This window comes from Pelodiscus sinensis, chromosome 2 (genome assembly GCF_049634645.1).
Source record: "Pelodiscus sinensis isolate JC-2024 chromosome 2, ASM4963464v1, whole genome shotgun sequence".
Lineage (NCBI taxonomy): Eukaryota > Metazoa > Chordata > Testudines > Trionychidae > Pelodiscus > Pelodiscus sinensis.
Window position 1 is genome coordinate 62,786,128 of NC_134712.1, and position 13,552 is coordinate 62,799,679.

Below are 13,552 nucleotides of genomic sequence, written 5' to 3' on the forward strand. Positions count from 1 at the left end.
CTGGAAAAATTCCTTCCCAGTTCTCTTAAAAAGGAGAGACTTGCATGATGCCCACAGCAGGTCCTAGCCCAACCTGATATTCACCTACATTGGGGGAGCAAGGGTGGATGCTGGTTTTGCTTGCTGCATAGAACGAAGAGACTTCCCCCACTCGGGGCTTGTACCTTTATACCTTTCAGACCTCACATTCCTGAGGAGATGAGTCAGTGCTTCAAAATGCATGCTCTGACCTCATTTCCCCCCATCCTCCTTCAGCTATAAAGCAGCATGGTCCTTCTCTGGTAAGCCCTGACAGTCCTTCCCCACCCCCACCACTTAATTGTGGTTCAGTTTTTTCTATAATTAAGTCATTCCATCTTCTTCCATTCCAGTTCTTGTTCCTAATAAATATATCAACAAAATCACATTACATTAGTGATACATGTTTTTATAACAACACACTATCATAAGTCTAGAATTCTGATTTCACTGAATCAGGTGTTTCAAATTAAAACAAATATTTTCCATAGTAGTTAAGGAAATACTGAACATTACAGACACAGAAATAGTGTCTTTTTCCTGTGAAGTCTATTTATATATTCTGAATTAATGGTTTAAACAATACTAATATAGAAGTACCCGTTTTGATTATCCCAATCTTAGCGTACGGATCAGGAAAAGAAAGCATGATATACCAGAATTAAAGTTACTAATTATACAATAATTGATATGTTACCATTCCCTTAACATTCTTCCACAGTTACAACAGTTAATACTAATAACATTTTTGGAAGGGATATAAAACCACGTGATTCAAGGTTTAAAATAATTTCTATTTGATTAGAATGAGACCTTCATTGAGGTGCATTATTCTACATCTGTCTACTGGTGGTTTACTTGCACCTTCCACACTGCTGGAGACAGGATACTGGCTTAGTTACATATAATATAACTATTCAAGTATTCCTATATAAAAGCTAAGATTAATCAACATAATAAACTATTGTATTAATATAATTTACATAAAAACTATTGGAGAGCCAGGGTGGATGAGGTAAAATCTTTCACTGGACCAGTTTCTGTCGGTGAGAAAGACAAGAGCTCTTTTTCAGGTCTGTATTGCTCAAAAGCTTGTCTCTCTCACCAACAGAAGTGGATCCAATAAAAGATACTACCTTACCCACCTTGTCTCTCTAACAGCAACACTGCAAATAAAAACTACTAGGTGTTACAGAAGTGTCCCTGGAAATTGCCAACTAACTGCTGGAACAGATTATTGGCCTCTAGCAATTTTGTGCTGGACCAAACAGGTGCAAAGTGATCTTAAAACTGCCCTGAAGGGCAACTGAAGATTCCTTTCCCTTCAAACCATCTCCTGTTCCATCTTTGGCCCACCTGGTGAAGGGAATAGCACCTACACTGGATTGGACTAGGAGGGCTGCATACAATGTGCTCTGCCTGGCTCTGACCAGTGGGAGATCCAATAGCTCATATCTGCACGCAATGTTGTGTGATAAACTCTGAGATTTTTGTCTCTGTTTTATAGATTATGTCAGTGTACAGTCCCATATAATGGCTCAACTCCTGAGTTCTCTACTCAGTTCTTACCCAAGCAATCATGCACTGAAGTCACAAGGCAATTGCCAGATCTTGCTACAAAGAGATTTTGAGGCAAGATGTGATGAAGTCTGTGAGGGTGCGTCAACACTGCACCGTAGGTCAAAATAAGATATACAAGTTGAGCTATGCAAATTGCGTAGCTTATTTCGATCTAATTTTGAAATAGCTTATTTCAAAATTTAATGCTGACTACACAGTAACAAATTTCAAAATAAAGTGCTATTCTGAAAAGTGTCTTAACCGTCATGGAAATATATTTTGAAATAACGGGCATGTTTAAAGATGCAGAATAGCTATTTCAGGATACTTCCAGTATCCTGAAATAGCGCTGCTGACTGGACATAGCCTGAGAGTTATCACTCAGTCCTCATTCCAGGAAACTGAGTACCATGTTATTTGGAATAATCATAATAATTGTCTTGAACTCCTTTTTATTCTTTCAATTTAATAAGGCAACCCCAACATCTTTCAACTCATCTACCTTTATTGTCAAAATAAGTTTTAGGCTGACTTTTGCAGCTTCACTGAAGTCCATGCCAACTGAGCTAGGTCTGTTATACCAGCTGAGTACCTACCCTATGGTTTTGAAAGAAGAATAGCTACACCTCTTGTGAAAGATTGGGTAGTAAAATAGATGCTGCTTTGTCATGCTTTCTAACAACTATACCCAATTCTGTCTAAGAAATCAAATAACTGTCTAAATGATGTGAGATTGGAAACTGACTTTATTTGTGGGCAATTTATGTATATAGACTGGCAAAAGGAATAAACAAATGTTTGCCTTTGCACTGGATATGAATCTTATCACTAGTGCTGGGTATAAACAAACAGCTTTAAGGAACTATACAACTGTTGGTATACTGAATCTCCAGTAGGAAATGAACTTCGTATTAAATACCTTATTTGGTCAACAGCATAAAAATTATGCTAAAAACTGTCCATGCTACGGAACCATCACCATCAGTGTTACCTCTAGCATTTTCTATCCTTGGCAAGTTGAATTTTCTTTTGGGCGGGTTGAAATTTCTGATGTACAACAGCAATATTGAGGTAGTGTGTGGATGTGTACCACCAAAACAAACAAAACACACACACACACACACACACACACACACACACACACACACACACACACACACACACACACACACACACACATATATAACAACTCAAAGAGTAGAAGCCCCAGAACAAATTAACACATGGCTTCAGGGTTTGTAGACAGATGCATGTTTCAAAGAGCTTGCAGATAAGGTTTCATCCTGCAAAACAACTAGCATCACACCTAGTACTTGCTACTTTTGGCTCATAAGGGCCAGAACTCTACCACATAGCAAAGATCTGGCCTTAATGCAATACAATATACCATGTATTAATTAGTAACATAGGATATTTAAAAAATCATTAAGATCAGAGTTTTAGATATCTGCAACACTCCAAAAAAATTCATTTAAAAGAATATTTTTCTTTCTTACTTTAAGCCATTAACAACTATGTAAACTTTGTTTGAAATGTAATCATGCAAATATCCTCTTAGCACCCCACCCCCATACAGCCTGCTTTCCCTTCCCTCCCTTCAACCCAGACAGACAAAGAGGTGAGCAAGTTAGTCAGACACCCCAAACAACCTGCCCCTGGCCTCCACCTCACTGACAGATGCCTCTTTCTCCCACCTACCCCTGTGCAATCTGCTCCTCCCCAGTCCAGGTGTGGGCAGGGATAAACTCCTACTTCTCAAACTAGCAGGCAGCCAGCAGTCTATCCAAACTCCCAGCTTAAAGCATAAACAAATTATCCACACTTCCCCCACCTCACAGCACAAATTTCCCCCTGCCTCCACCTCACCCCAATGCCAGCACCCATCTACCCCCTCTTTCCCCCACCTACCTCATGGAGTAGTCTCTTATCTCCCCCTCCTCAGCAGACTTGAGAGTGCTGAGTTCCTGCCTCTCTCCTCATGCAGATGGGACTCTCCAAATTCCCCTCCCTTCTAACTCCCCCTCGGCCAATTTACTCCCTCTGTCCCCCCTGCCCAGCCACTTATTCCCTCCTTATCTCACTTTTTAACTGCTCTGGGAGCTGCTGAGTTTCAAACATGGAGCAGCTCTGTTTAGCTACTTGCTTAGGGAGACGATGCTCTGCCCCCTGCCTGTGAGCTGAGCTCCCTGCCTGCATGGGAGCTTTCAACTTCTGAGCAGAGCTCAGAAAGCAGCTCCACAGTTGTGCAGCCACACAGCTTACAGGGAACTTAGATCACCATATATATAAATGAATACAAAAGCTGCTGGGTATTTTCAGACACACACACACCTGGTAGTAGTGGCCATTTCATACAGAATTCTCAGACTTAAAGCACACACCTGCACTAGCTGAAACACAAAGAAGGGAAAAGCTGCAGCACCATTACAGGGGGCATTGCAGAGGACTTAGTTGCTCTAAGTACTGTGGCTTTAAAATGAAGGCATCCCAGACTGCATGTCAGTAAGGCCCAGGGAGTAGGATAACAGTAATAGGATTTTGAGGCTGGAAATGGATGATCTGAAAGCAGTTTAGAACAGTGCAAGTGGGAACTAAAATCTCTGGCCAAGAAACTCATTTGTGTAGGCGACGCAGATCCTAAAACTGGCTGTGCTCAATTTTCTAAATTCAGTATTCAAGTCTGTAGTTAAACAAATAAAAAGACAATCTTAAAAAATCAGTATTTGTAAGTAACTATAAAACCATGTATAACAAAGTGCCCATTTACCACACATTTTATTCTGACCACTTCAAAATTCAAATACTGCATTTGTGCGATTTTTGCCATAATTCACAGTGTTGGATCATTAAACATGTATTCTGTTATTGCTAAGCATAATTGTGAGATGCTAGAAGCATTGTAGGCTTGCAAATATGTATTTCTCAGTAGATAGATGACTTTTTTTCATGCTCATTTGAATTTTGCTTATGAGAGAATTTCAAATAGTGTAGTTTGGAGAAAAGAGACTGAGGCCTGTAAGTAGCAAAAATTAACTAACAGAAACATGATTACTAGGGAACTGTTACCACATATTCTCTTTATGAGGTAGAGGTTTTACAATATTTATTTTATATTATAAGAGTTATAAGCAGAATATTGTGTTGTTTGTTCAGTCTATTATGCAGATGGTGCTTGATTAAAATCTATTTTAAACTACAGCGATTACTGCAACATAGTGTGCATAAAATAGCTCTCTTAGCGCCGTTAAAAGATTTGGTACTCTTGCAGTTTATTTTAAATATACTTATAGACATTTTCAAACTTCTCAAGGGACATTTACATATCAACAATATGCCTTACTTGATAGTCTTAAATCCTACACTAGATAGTCTTGTGATCTATCATCTGTGCAACATGGTTACTGCAGACTTTTTTAAAGTGAAAGATTATTGCTTTCTTGTGATAAATAAGTTAAATACATCACCATAATTAAGCAATAAGGCATGACAGGAGGTGGATTACCATGAGCTAACTACACCTCTAGGGATTTTGAGGCATGAATCTGTGCCTAGCAGAATATATATATTTTTTATTTTATTTCCCATCTGTCTCTGCTTTTGCTGTTAGCAGTGGAGTCTATGAAGCTGCTAGACTGATGGGAGCATAAGGCAGGCCATCATCCCAGCCATTTCCAAGGTTATTAGTACTGGAATTCTTTTTATTTACTTATTTTTTATAAAACAAACAGAATTTCCCCAGGGAGTACTCCCTGTTTTAGCAATGGGATATTTGAAGCCACTTGGTTTTTTGGTTTGGAGAATAAAATATCAGAGCTATTTACAAGACTTTTTTTTCTCTTACCTTTTGTTCACATTATGATTACTTATCACCTTGTTAAATGGGGATATGGACATCTTGCTATCCTAAATATCTACAAGCTTATAAATCCCTGTGATTGAAAAATAAAAAACTTTAAAAATAGCAATAGTAGAAACTTTAACTGAGGGTCTGAATTGTCAAGTTTCCTTGCTCCTGGGATTTGTGAACTGTTAGTTAGAGGTGTTTGGAAAATTTGGATTAGGGTGGTCAATTTAACTGAGGAATTCTTTGTGTCTTCACATAGCAGACCTTCATATATTATTGATCTCTTGGTTTCTTCTGCAGTATTGAGTGAAATAGTAGACTGCAAATTTGAAACTTCTTTCCTCTTTTCTCTATTCTTGCTGGTGTACTCCACCACCACTAACTGCACAGTTGATTGCCCAGCCAGGTGCCTAGGAACCAAGCAATTTCCTTTTTTGAGTTACATTTGTCACATTGCTGTTCCGCTTAGAAAACCACAAAGGGCCAAATTCTGATCACTTTACTCACTTGAGTAGTTCCATTGAACACAGTGTGGTGACACACAGGAAGAGGGAGAAGGCTTTGGCCCAGAGTGAGCATATCCAGACTTATGCAGCCACTGTCATTATGTATCTTTGATTATTTTAGGAACACCTGTAATCTGGCATGTCACCTGATAGAAATCATACCTATTTGATCATAACCTTCTCTCTCCTAACTTGGTTTAAAAGAAAAACCTTTGGGACAGATCAGCTAGTCAGGTTCTCCACTCCACTCAGGCTACTTTGTGCTGTGTAGCTCAAGCCTCCTGGAGAATCTGGGCTGTGTCTTTGCATATTTTTGCACAGCATCTGGGAAAAGGGGGTTATGAACCCTGCTGGAAGCCCTACTGAAACATAAAGAGTAAACGGTAAAAGAAAGTTGGGTTTTTACAAATTTGCATCTCCTCAGGCTTCAATGACCTCTGCAAGAGGGAGCGAAGGCTTGGAGATTTTGTGTGTGTGTGCATACACACATAAACACAAGTCCTGTTTAAATTTATTGTGGGCATGAACCTCATTTGATCTTTTATTTAGGACCTAAAAAACCAATCCTGCACCAGAACAGTGAATGCAAGTTTTACCATTGACTCCAGTAAGACCAGAATTGAGCCTTTATATAGGTCAAAAAATTTCCATCCTAAATGACCGAAATGTTGTTTCCCTTCATTTTGACTACTACAATGGAATTAGCATTTTTTAAAATCTCAGTTTGCTTGATTTCCAATCCAGTTCCCATTGAAGTCACTAGAAACAGTAGCCCTGACTTCAATGGGAAATGAACTGAGCAGTAGGTTAAAATAGTCCTCTACGGGAAAGAAAAATATAAGGTGGAAATTATATTGTTCTTCCTCTAGTTAAATGGTTCTTATGATTAAACTAATGGTCAATGTATAATGAAATCTGTAATGGCTTTACTCATTACAGGTTTCCAACAACCATTAGCTGTAAGACTCAGAAGAGATAAAAAGATGGCAAGACAAGCTATTGATGTATGATAATGGCATAAAACAAAATGTATGAATCATTTTAGGAAAACTATTATAGAACCTAGAACATTAACAATGCATTTTATAGTGAAACACTGTAAAATGTTGTCAACTTTTGGATTATCAAAAGATTGTGTACTTAAAAGTGCCATTTTCCAAACTAAAATCCAAAATGCATGTGGATTGTAGATGCCTCAATAAAAATAGAAACTTTTTTATCTGATTCACAGTTTAATGAATTTCTGTCCTTTTGTGAACCTTTAATACAGGTCAATGGAGGAGAGAAGCGACCTGCTTCTGATATGGGAAAGAAACCCAAAACTCCCAAGAAGAAGAAGAAGAAGGACCCTAATGAGCCACAGAAGCCTGTGTCTGCCTATGCATTATTCTTCCGAGACACTCAAGCAGCCATCAAGGGCCAAAACCCAAATGCTACATTTGGTGAAGTCTCTAAAATTGTAGCTTCAATGTGGGATGGCTTGGGAGAGGAACAAAAACAGGTACAGTGTGATATACCTTTTAGAGATCAATAACTTTATTTTAGGAAAGTGTGATACATCGAACCACGCTGAGCAGCTCCTTTTGTTCATTCAGACTAACCCTGAAAATGTATCATATCACAAATTGAATTAAGGGGACTGTCACCTCATTTCATACATCAGTTTCTAGGGCCACTAGAAAGAGTAGTTTAGTTCTTATGCCTGTAAATTTATATAATTACTTTTAGGATTTTCTCAGTGGGGTAGCCATGTTATTCTGTATCTGTAAAAACAAGGAGTCCTGTGGCACCTTAGAGGCTATCAGATTTGTTAAGACTTAAGCTTTCGTGGCTAAAACCCACTTCATCAGATGAATTGGAGTGGAAGTTACAGAAACAGGAGTAGAGGGTGTTCAAGGACAGGAAATGTTGTTCTAGGTCAGTCATAAAAATTTTGGCATATTGTGAGCCATGCGGGTATCCATAGCAATGCCACTGATTTGAAGGTATAAATTGTCCCCAAATCGGAAATGGTTGTGAGTGAGTATAAAGTCATATAGTTCAGCTACCACAAAAGCTTACATCCAAGTAAATATGTTAGTCTTTAAGTTGCCGCAGTACTCCTCATTGTTTTTGCTGAAACAGACTAACACAGTTACCCCTCTGAAACTAGCCTCTTCTTGAAGAACAACAAAGAGCTAGTACCAATACGTTATTCAAACCGTTCCAAAACACAGCTTTCCAATTTGTTTCAGAATCTATGCTGAGCTTTTTCCTCCTCTACCGTTAAATATTATGCAAAGTGGAAGACTAAATGGTCTTCGGAGGAAGTGGTTCCCAACCTTTTTTAAACTACAAACTGGCAAATTCATTCAAAAACCATTGGCGGAGTGGCACTGAAATATTTGCATATTCATTGTGATAATTTTAGCCCGTGGTATTTCAGGGAAATCATAGATGGTGAACAAGAATTTGAAAAACAAATAAAAAAGTTGCTAATACTCGTTAAAGAGCATTCTCCAGTCCAAACCTTTTGCCTCAATTGCACCAGAATTACAGAGGCAGAACTAACAGGTCTGGCAGTGCGGACACATTCTGCACATTCATATTCTCCTATGCACTTAACAGTGCATAATAATAATGTGTGTACCTGCTGCCTGGGAGCAGCTGGAGGCTGGGGGAGACTCCTGCTGAGCGGAGAGATTGGAGAATGGGGTCGCAGGACCAGCCACCCTTCACCTGGTGTTTGACCCCACTGGCTGGGGCAGCTACTCTGCATGTGGTGCTTGACCCTGCTGGCTGGGCCACGTAGTGATCGCCAGAGCTGGAACTGGAGCCACAGTGAGGCTGCCCTAGTAGGGACAGCTTCACCATAGCCCCAGCTACCAGCCGCCCCACTCACCCTGTTGCTGTGTGCGGAACTGCACAAGAAGGGAATTCCCTGGGAACTCCAGGGGGGCAGAAGTAAATAAAAGCTGGGGGCGTGGCCTGGTAATGTACTGCAGCCCGTCAGACAGGGTTTGCAGCCCGATGCTGGTCCGTGGAGCTACGGTTGGGAACCACTGTTTTGAGAGACATTCTGAGTCTCATCTATGTGACGAGATGTTCTGAGTCTGATCTCTGTGATGAGCTGTTACAAGAGCTGTGCAGTGTGACAGGGAATAAGAGCCAAAAGGATCTGGCCCTAAATATTTGATAGTCCTTTGTTAACTGACCATTCTGTGGCTAATGCATTTTTACTGCTGTATTTTTAAGGCATTGTTTCTGTTGTCAATCTGGGAAAGGTTTGATTCCTTGTCTTTTTATTTTATGGGTCCTATTTGTGGTACACCAAGGGGCTTTTTTCAGCACTCTCTTGGAGAAATACCTGGAGTAAGAGACAATAAGGTGAAATGTAAAGCAATGTGAAAAGCTTCCCTTTGTATCCATTTTAAAGTAATAATTTCCCCCACATTCTCAGCTCTGCACTTCTCTTTTGTTAGGTACAGCCTCAGATGATTATAATATTGTTCCTAGTAAGACCCTGTTTCTTCCAGATAGCTACCTTAGAATTATAATATTAAATGTTTTACTTAATTGATACAATATGACAGAATGTATAGTGTTGTGTACCAAAGATACACCTAGGTACATTACTAAGCACATGGAGAAAGTCCAGTGGTTACACTGAATTGAGTGTGGGGAATCATGACTATACAAGAATAGAACACACTGTAGTGTCTGATTTTAGCTGTGAGAATGCCCATTCATTTTGCAAATATACTAAAATGTGTTTAATTGTTTATAATGTAATTCTGCCACTGAAGAAAAAGGCAAAGGATGGAAACCTGCTGTAGGAAATAATATAGGTTTCTGCTCCTCAAAGTTATTATTTATAATAATGATTTATTATTTGCATTGCAGTGGGGCCTAAACACCCCCCAAGCAGGATAGGGATTGAGTTGTTCTAGGTGCTGTGTAAACATATATGAAGATACGTTCCTTGTCCTGAAAAGATGACAATCTAAATAGGCAAGAAAAACAAATGGTCAGAGAGAAAGCAAAAGCTTTCTTGTAATGAGCACTGTATAGACAGACCTGCATCTGCAGACAACTCCACTGAAATAAGTAGACTCTTGTTGACGTTGTAAGGATCCTATCCTTCTGTATGTGGAGTTCATTACGGGAGCCAGACCCAGCGGTCAGAGTGATAGTTGGTAAACGTCATGTTAGGTTTATTGTTCTGTTGTCATTCTTTGGTTTTAATGTGGTGACCAGAGTAAGGCTACATCTAGACTACACTGTTTTATCAGAAAAAGGTACGCAAATTGTGCTCTGAAATTTGCACATCTTTTTTCCGATAGTTTTGTCGGAAAAGGTTTTTCCGAAATTTGGCCCGTCTACACTGGGCAAAATTTCAGAAAAACCTCCTCTTTTGGAAGAGCCCTTCTTCCTCATGGAATGAGGAAGACAGAGTTCCCCCCCCCCCCCCCCCCAAAAAAAAGCAGAAGAAAAACTCCAGAGTCTAGATGTATCCCAAGGCGAGGAGGTGAGCTGACAGGAAGCAAGAAGTGGGAAATGGAGTGCAACGTGGAGCACTAAGCTAGTGGAGAGGGGCTGTGAAGGTGAAGAGAGTGAAGAGGCTAGAGCGGTGCTCCCGCTAATATTTTCCACCCATGCGCAGAGTGAGTTTGTCTTGTGCATCAACATGTGCACATGTTCGGATGTGAGCCACGGTGGCACCCATCTTATAGACCTCTTCCTTTTCCCCTCTTCTGCCATGTCTCCCATCCTCCTCTCACCTCATCTGCTCCCCTGGTGCCTGCTACTGCCACACCCTTACCCTCCTCTGTTGTCCTGGCTCCTGACCTTCTCTCTCCCCTTAGTCCACCTAGGACCTTCCCCCTCCTCAACCTTTCTGACCTCTGTACCTGCCTTTCTCTTCCCCTCTGTGCCCACCTCTCTAGCCCCATCCCCATTCCCTATCCTAACACCTCCCTCTACCCGCCTGCCCTGCCTCTCCTCTGACCTCTGGTGTCCGTCCCTCTCCTCCTCTCCCCATGTCTGCCCTTCTGCTTCACCCCCATAATCCCTCTGGCATCTGCACCTTCCCTTACCCCTGGCACCCTCCTGGCACCTTCCCAACACCTGCCCTACTTGCCCTCCTTCTCCCTGATGCCCACCCCCTCACCACTCTCTACCCAAGTTCTCTTCATGCCCCTCTGTGCCCTCACACAAGATTTGCTCCATCCCCTGCCTTCCTCATGTCCACCCCTCCTTTTAACCCCACTTCTCCCAGGACCCACTCCTCCCCTCTCCTCTTCCTTCCTCTTGCCTCTATTGCCCCTCCCCACTCTTCTCCCAGCATCACCCTGTCCCTACCCCTCTCCCATCCCTATTGATACCTTCCCACTCCCCCTGCCCTTTCCCCTCATTGGCTCCTTTTGGCCCCCTGGCATTTGTCTCTCCACCACCCTGGCACTTGGTGCCTTCCCCGTTCTTCTCCTGCCTTATCCTCCCCCTTCCTCTCCCCTCAGCACAAGCCCCTTCCTCATCTCACCCCCATCTTCCCCTTAGTTCTCCCTCAGCCCCTTCCCTTCCCTCCTGCCTTATTAACACCTGCATCTGCTAGGTGGGGCAGCATGGCAGGTGCCTGCCCTGTGTGCTGGATCTGGAGCCAGAGCCACGGTGCTATTTTTAGTACCGTGGTCCTGGCCCAAGCGCAGCTGTACTGCAGCCTGGCTCTTGTCCTGGCACATGGGACAGCCCCAGGAGCAGCTGGGACCGGGGCTGCATGGAGGCTGGGGCTGGGACCACGGTACTTAAAATAGCCCCAGCTCCAGCCCCAGCACACCGGGAAGCCACCCACCATGCTGCCCCACCCAGCAGGTGTGTGCCGGGCCATTGTGATGGCGCGTCGGGGTTTCCCTGACTCCTGCACCTCCGTAGTGGCATGAACAGACTCCACCAACCAGTAGGATTGAGGGAGTTTATTGCTTCTCCAAGGATGCAGCACAGTACAGATGTCATCTAGTTACATGGCCAGGCCTCGGATGCCTCAGCCCCCCTTGAGATGGAGGAGACTGGGCTCCTCAATCCCAGGCCCCCTTGCTTAGGCTGCTTTTTCCATGATTCCAGACAGAAACTGACTCTCTTCCAGCCCTGCCCCCCAGACAGGGGTTGGTCTCCGCCTTCCTCCCTTTGTCTCTCTCCCTGGGAGGCAACCTGTCAGACAGGTTGTGAGACCTTTGCCTAGTGACTCATCCGCTGTCCTGTTGGGCCGTGCTACAAATAGCCGCCAGTGGAGGTCACCCACTGCCCAAGCCCAGCAACCATTATAATAGTTGAGTGTTGCATCTCAGGAACATGAGAGTGACTGCTCTGAGCCCCAAAACCATGAACTATATTCAGAATAAGGTTTAGAAGCAAAAGGTTTTTCTTAGTTCAGATATGTACAGTCTGGCATTGCAAGTGATGTCGTATTGTTTCTCATGGCCCTCTCCAGAATGCAGAAAAGAAGTCTTAGGTTCTCTGTGTGCTTAGCCAGGGATGAGTTGGTGAGAAGCCAGGACTAACCATTATTTGGTTTGACATGATTTGTGTCTGGAGAAGTGTGTGAGGGGGAGAGTATCAGAGAATAATGGAATTGCTATGATCGTAGATCCTTACATGGGTTACTTGTACAAGCAGGGTAAGACTCCATGCCCACACCCTCTCCCCTTTCATAGTATGTCAATAATAGTGCTATACAAAATGCACGATTAATGTTTTACACCCTTTCACAGATTTGTCCACATGGCATTCAGTAATGTAAATACTAAGCCCTGTCCCTTCCAGTGCCAACCCTCCTCCCTGCCTTGCCTAGAGGCCTGCAGAGGCTGTCAGTTCTGCTGATAAATACAGAATTCTTGCTAGTGATATACATGAACTTGAACCCCAAATCTAAACATGCACACCCTTCAGAAAGTACAGAAGTTTGTATCTGAATCTTGGGTCCATCTCTGTGCTAACTGAAACTAGTATTCTGGATCCCAGTTTCACTTAACTTAGTGATAATTTGGATCCATATCTGCATTTCAAAATAGTCCCTGACTATAGTCCCAATTAATGTTACTGTTCCCTAATAACACAGGTCAAAAACATCATGGTTACTCATCGTGTAATCCATACACCTAGTGGGTCTGGTTCACTGTCCTATGTAGTGGCACTTAGACTCTTACAGTGAGACCTAAGAATGAGTGGGCTTTACAACCTAACCTTAGAGCTGGCTTTATAGCTCAAGCTGTAGAAGCACCTATATTAATCTTCTGAGGGTTCCAGGTTCAAATCTACCCAGTGGTGGTTACAGTTGGCCTTTCTATCAGCATATTTTACAATTACCTTTAATTTATAAGTCCAACTTGTATTAGTCACTAGGTACACCATTGTAGTTTTCTTTCCAGAACTCACTATAAAGTTTTCTTCCTCAGCAGCATAGAATACCTCAGTTGCTATGTGATAGTCCAACAATGGAGATGAACAAAAACAAATTGAAAATGAACATTTGTGGGGAAACAAGCTTTACTCCTCATCTGTTGTTTTTGTTTGTTGTATAAAAAATAGTTACCATGCTTGCCAAAGACCTAAAAGAAATACAGATTCAAATTTCATGGAAAATACCAGAATT

The 13,552-nt window shown here is 42.0% G+C and overlaps 1 protein-coding gene across 4 annotated transcripts in view; it reads left to right on the top strand.

Moving 5' to 3' along the window:
* Positions 1-13,552, top strand: part of TOX (thymocyte selection associated high mobility group box) — a 295,231-nt gene that overhangs the window by 225,868 nt on the left and 55,811 nt on the right. For all 4 annotated transcript variants that reach the window (XM_006113630.4, XM_075920651.1, XM_075920650.1 and 1 more), the window contains one exon: positions 7,199-7,429. In XM_006113630.4, the coding sequence (XP_006113692.2) occupies positions 7,199-7,429 (231 nt within the window). The remainder of the gene's footprint in view (positions 1-7,198; positions 7,430-13,552) is intronic.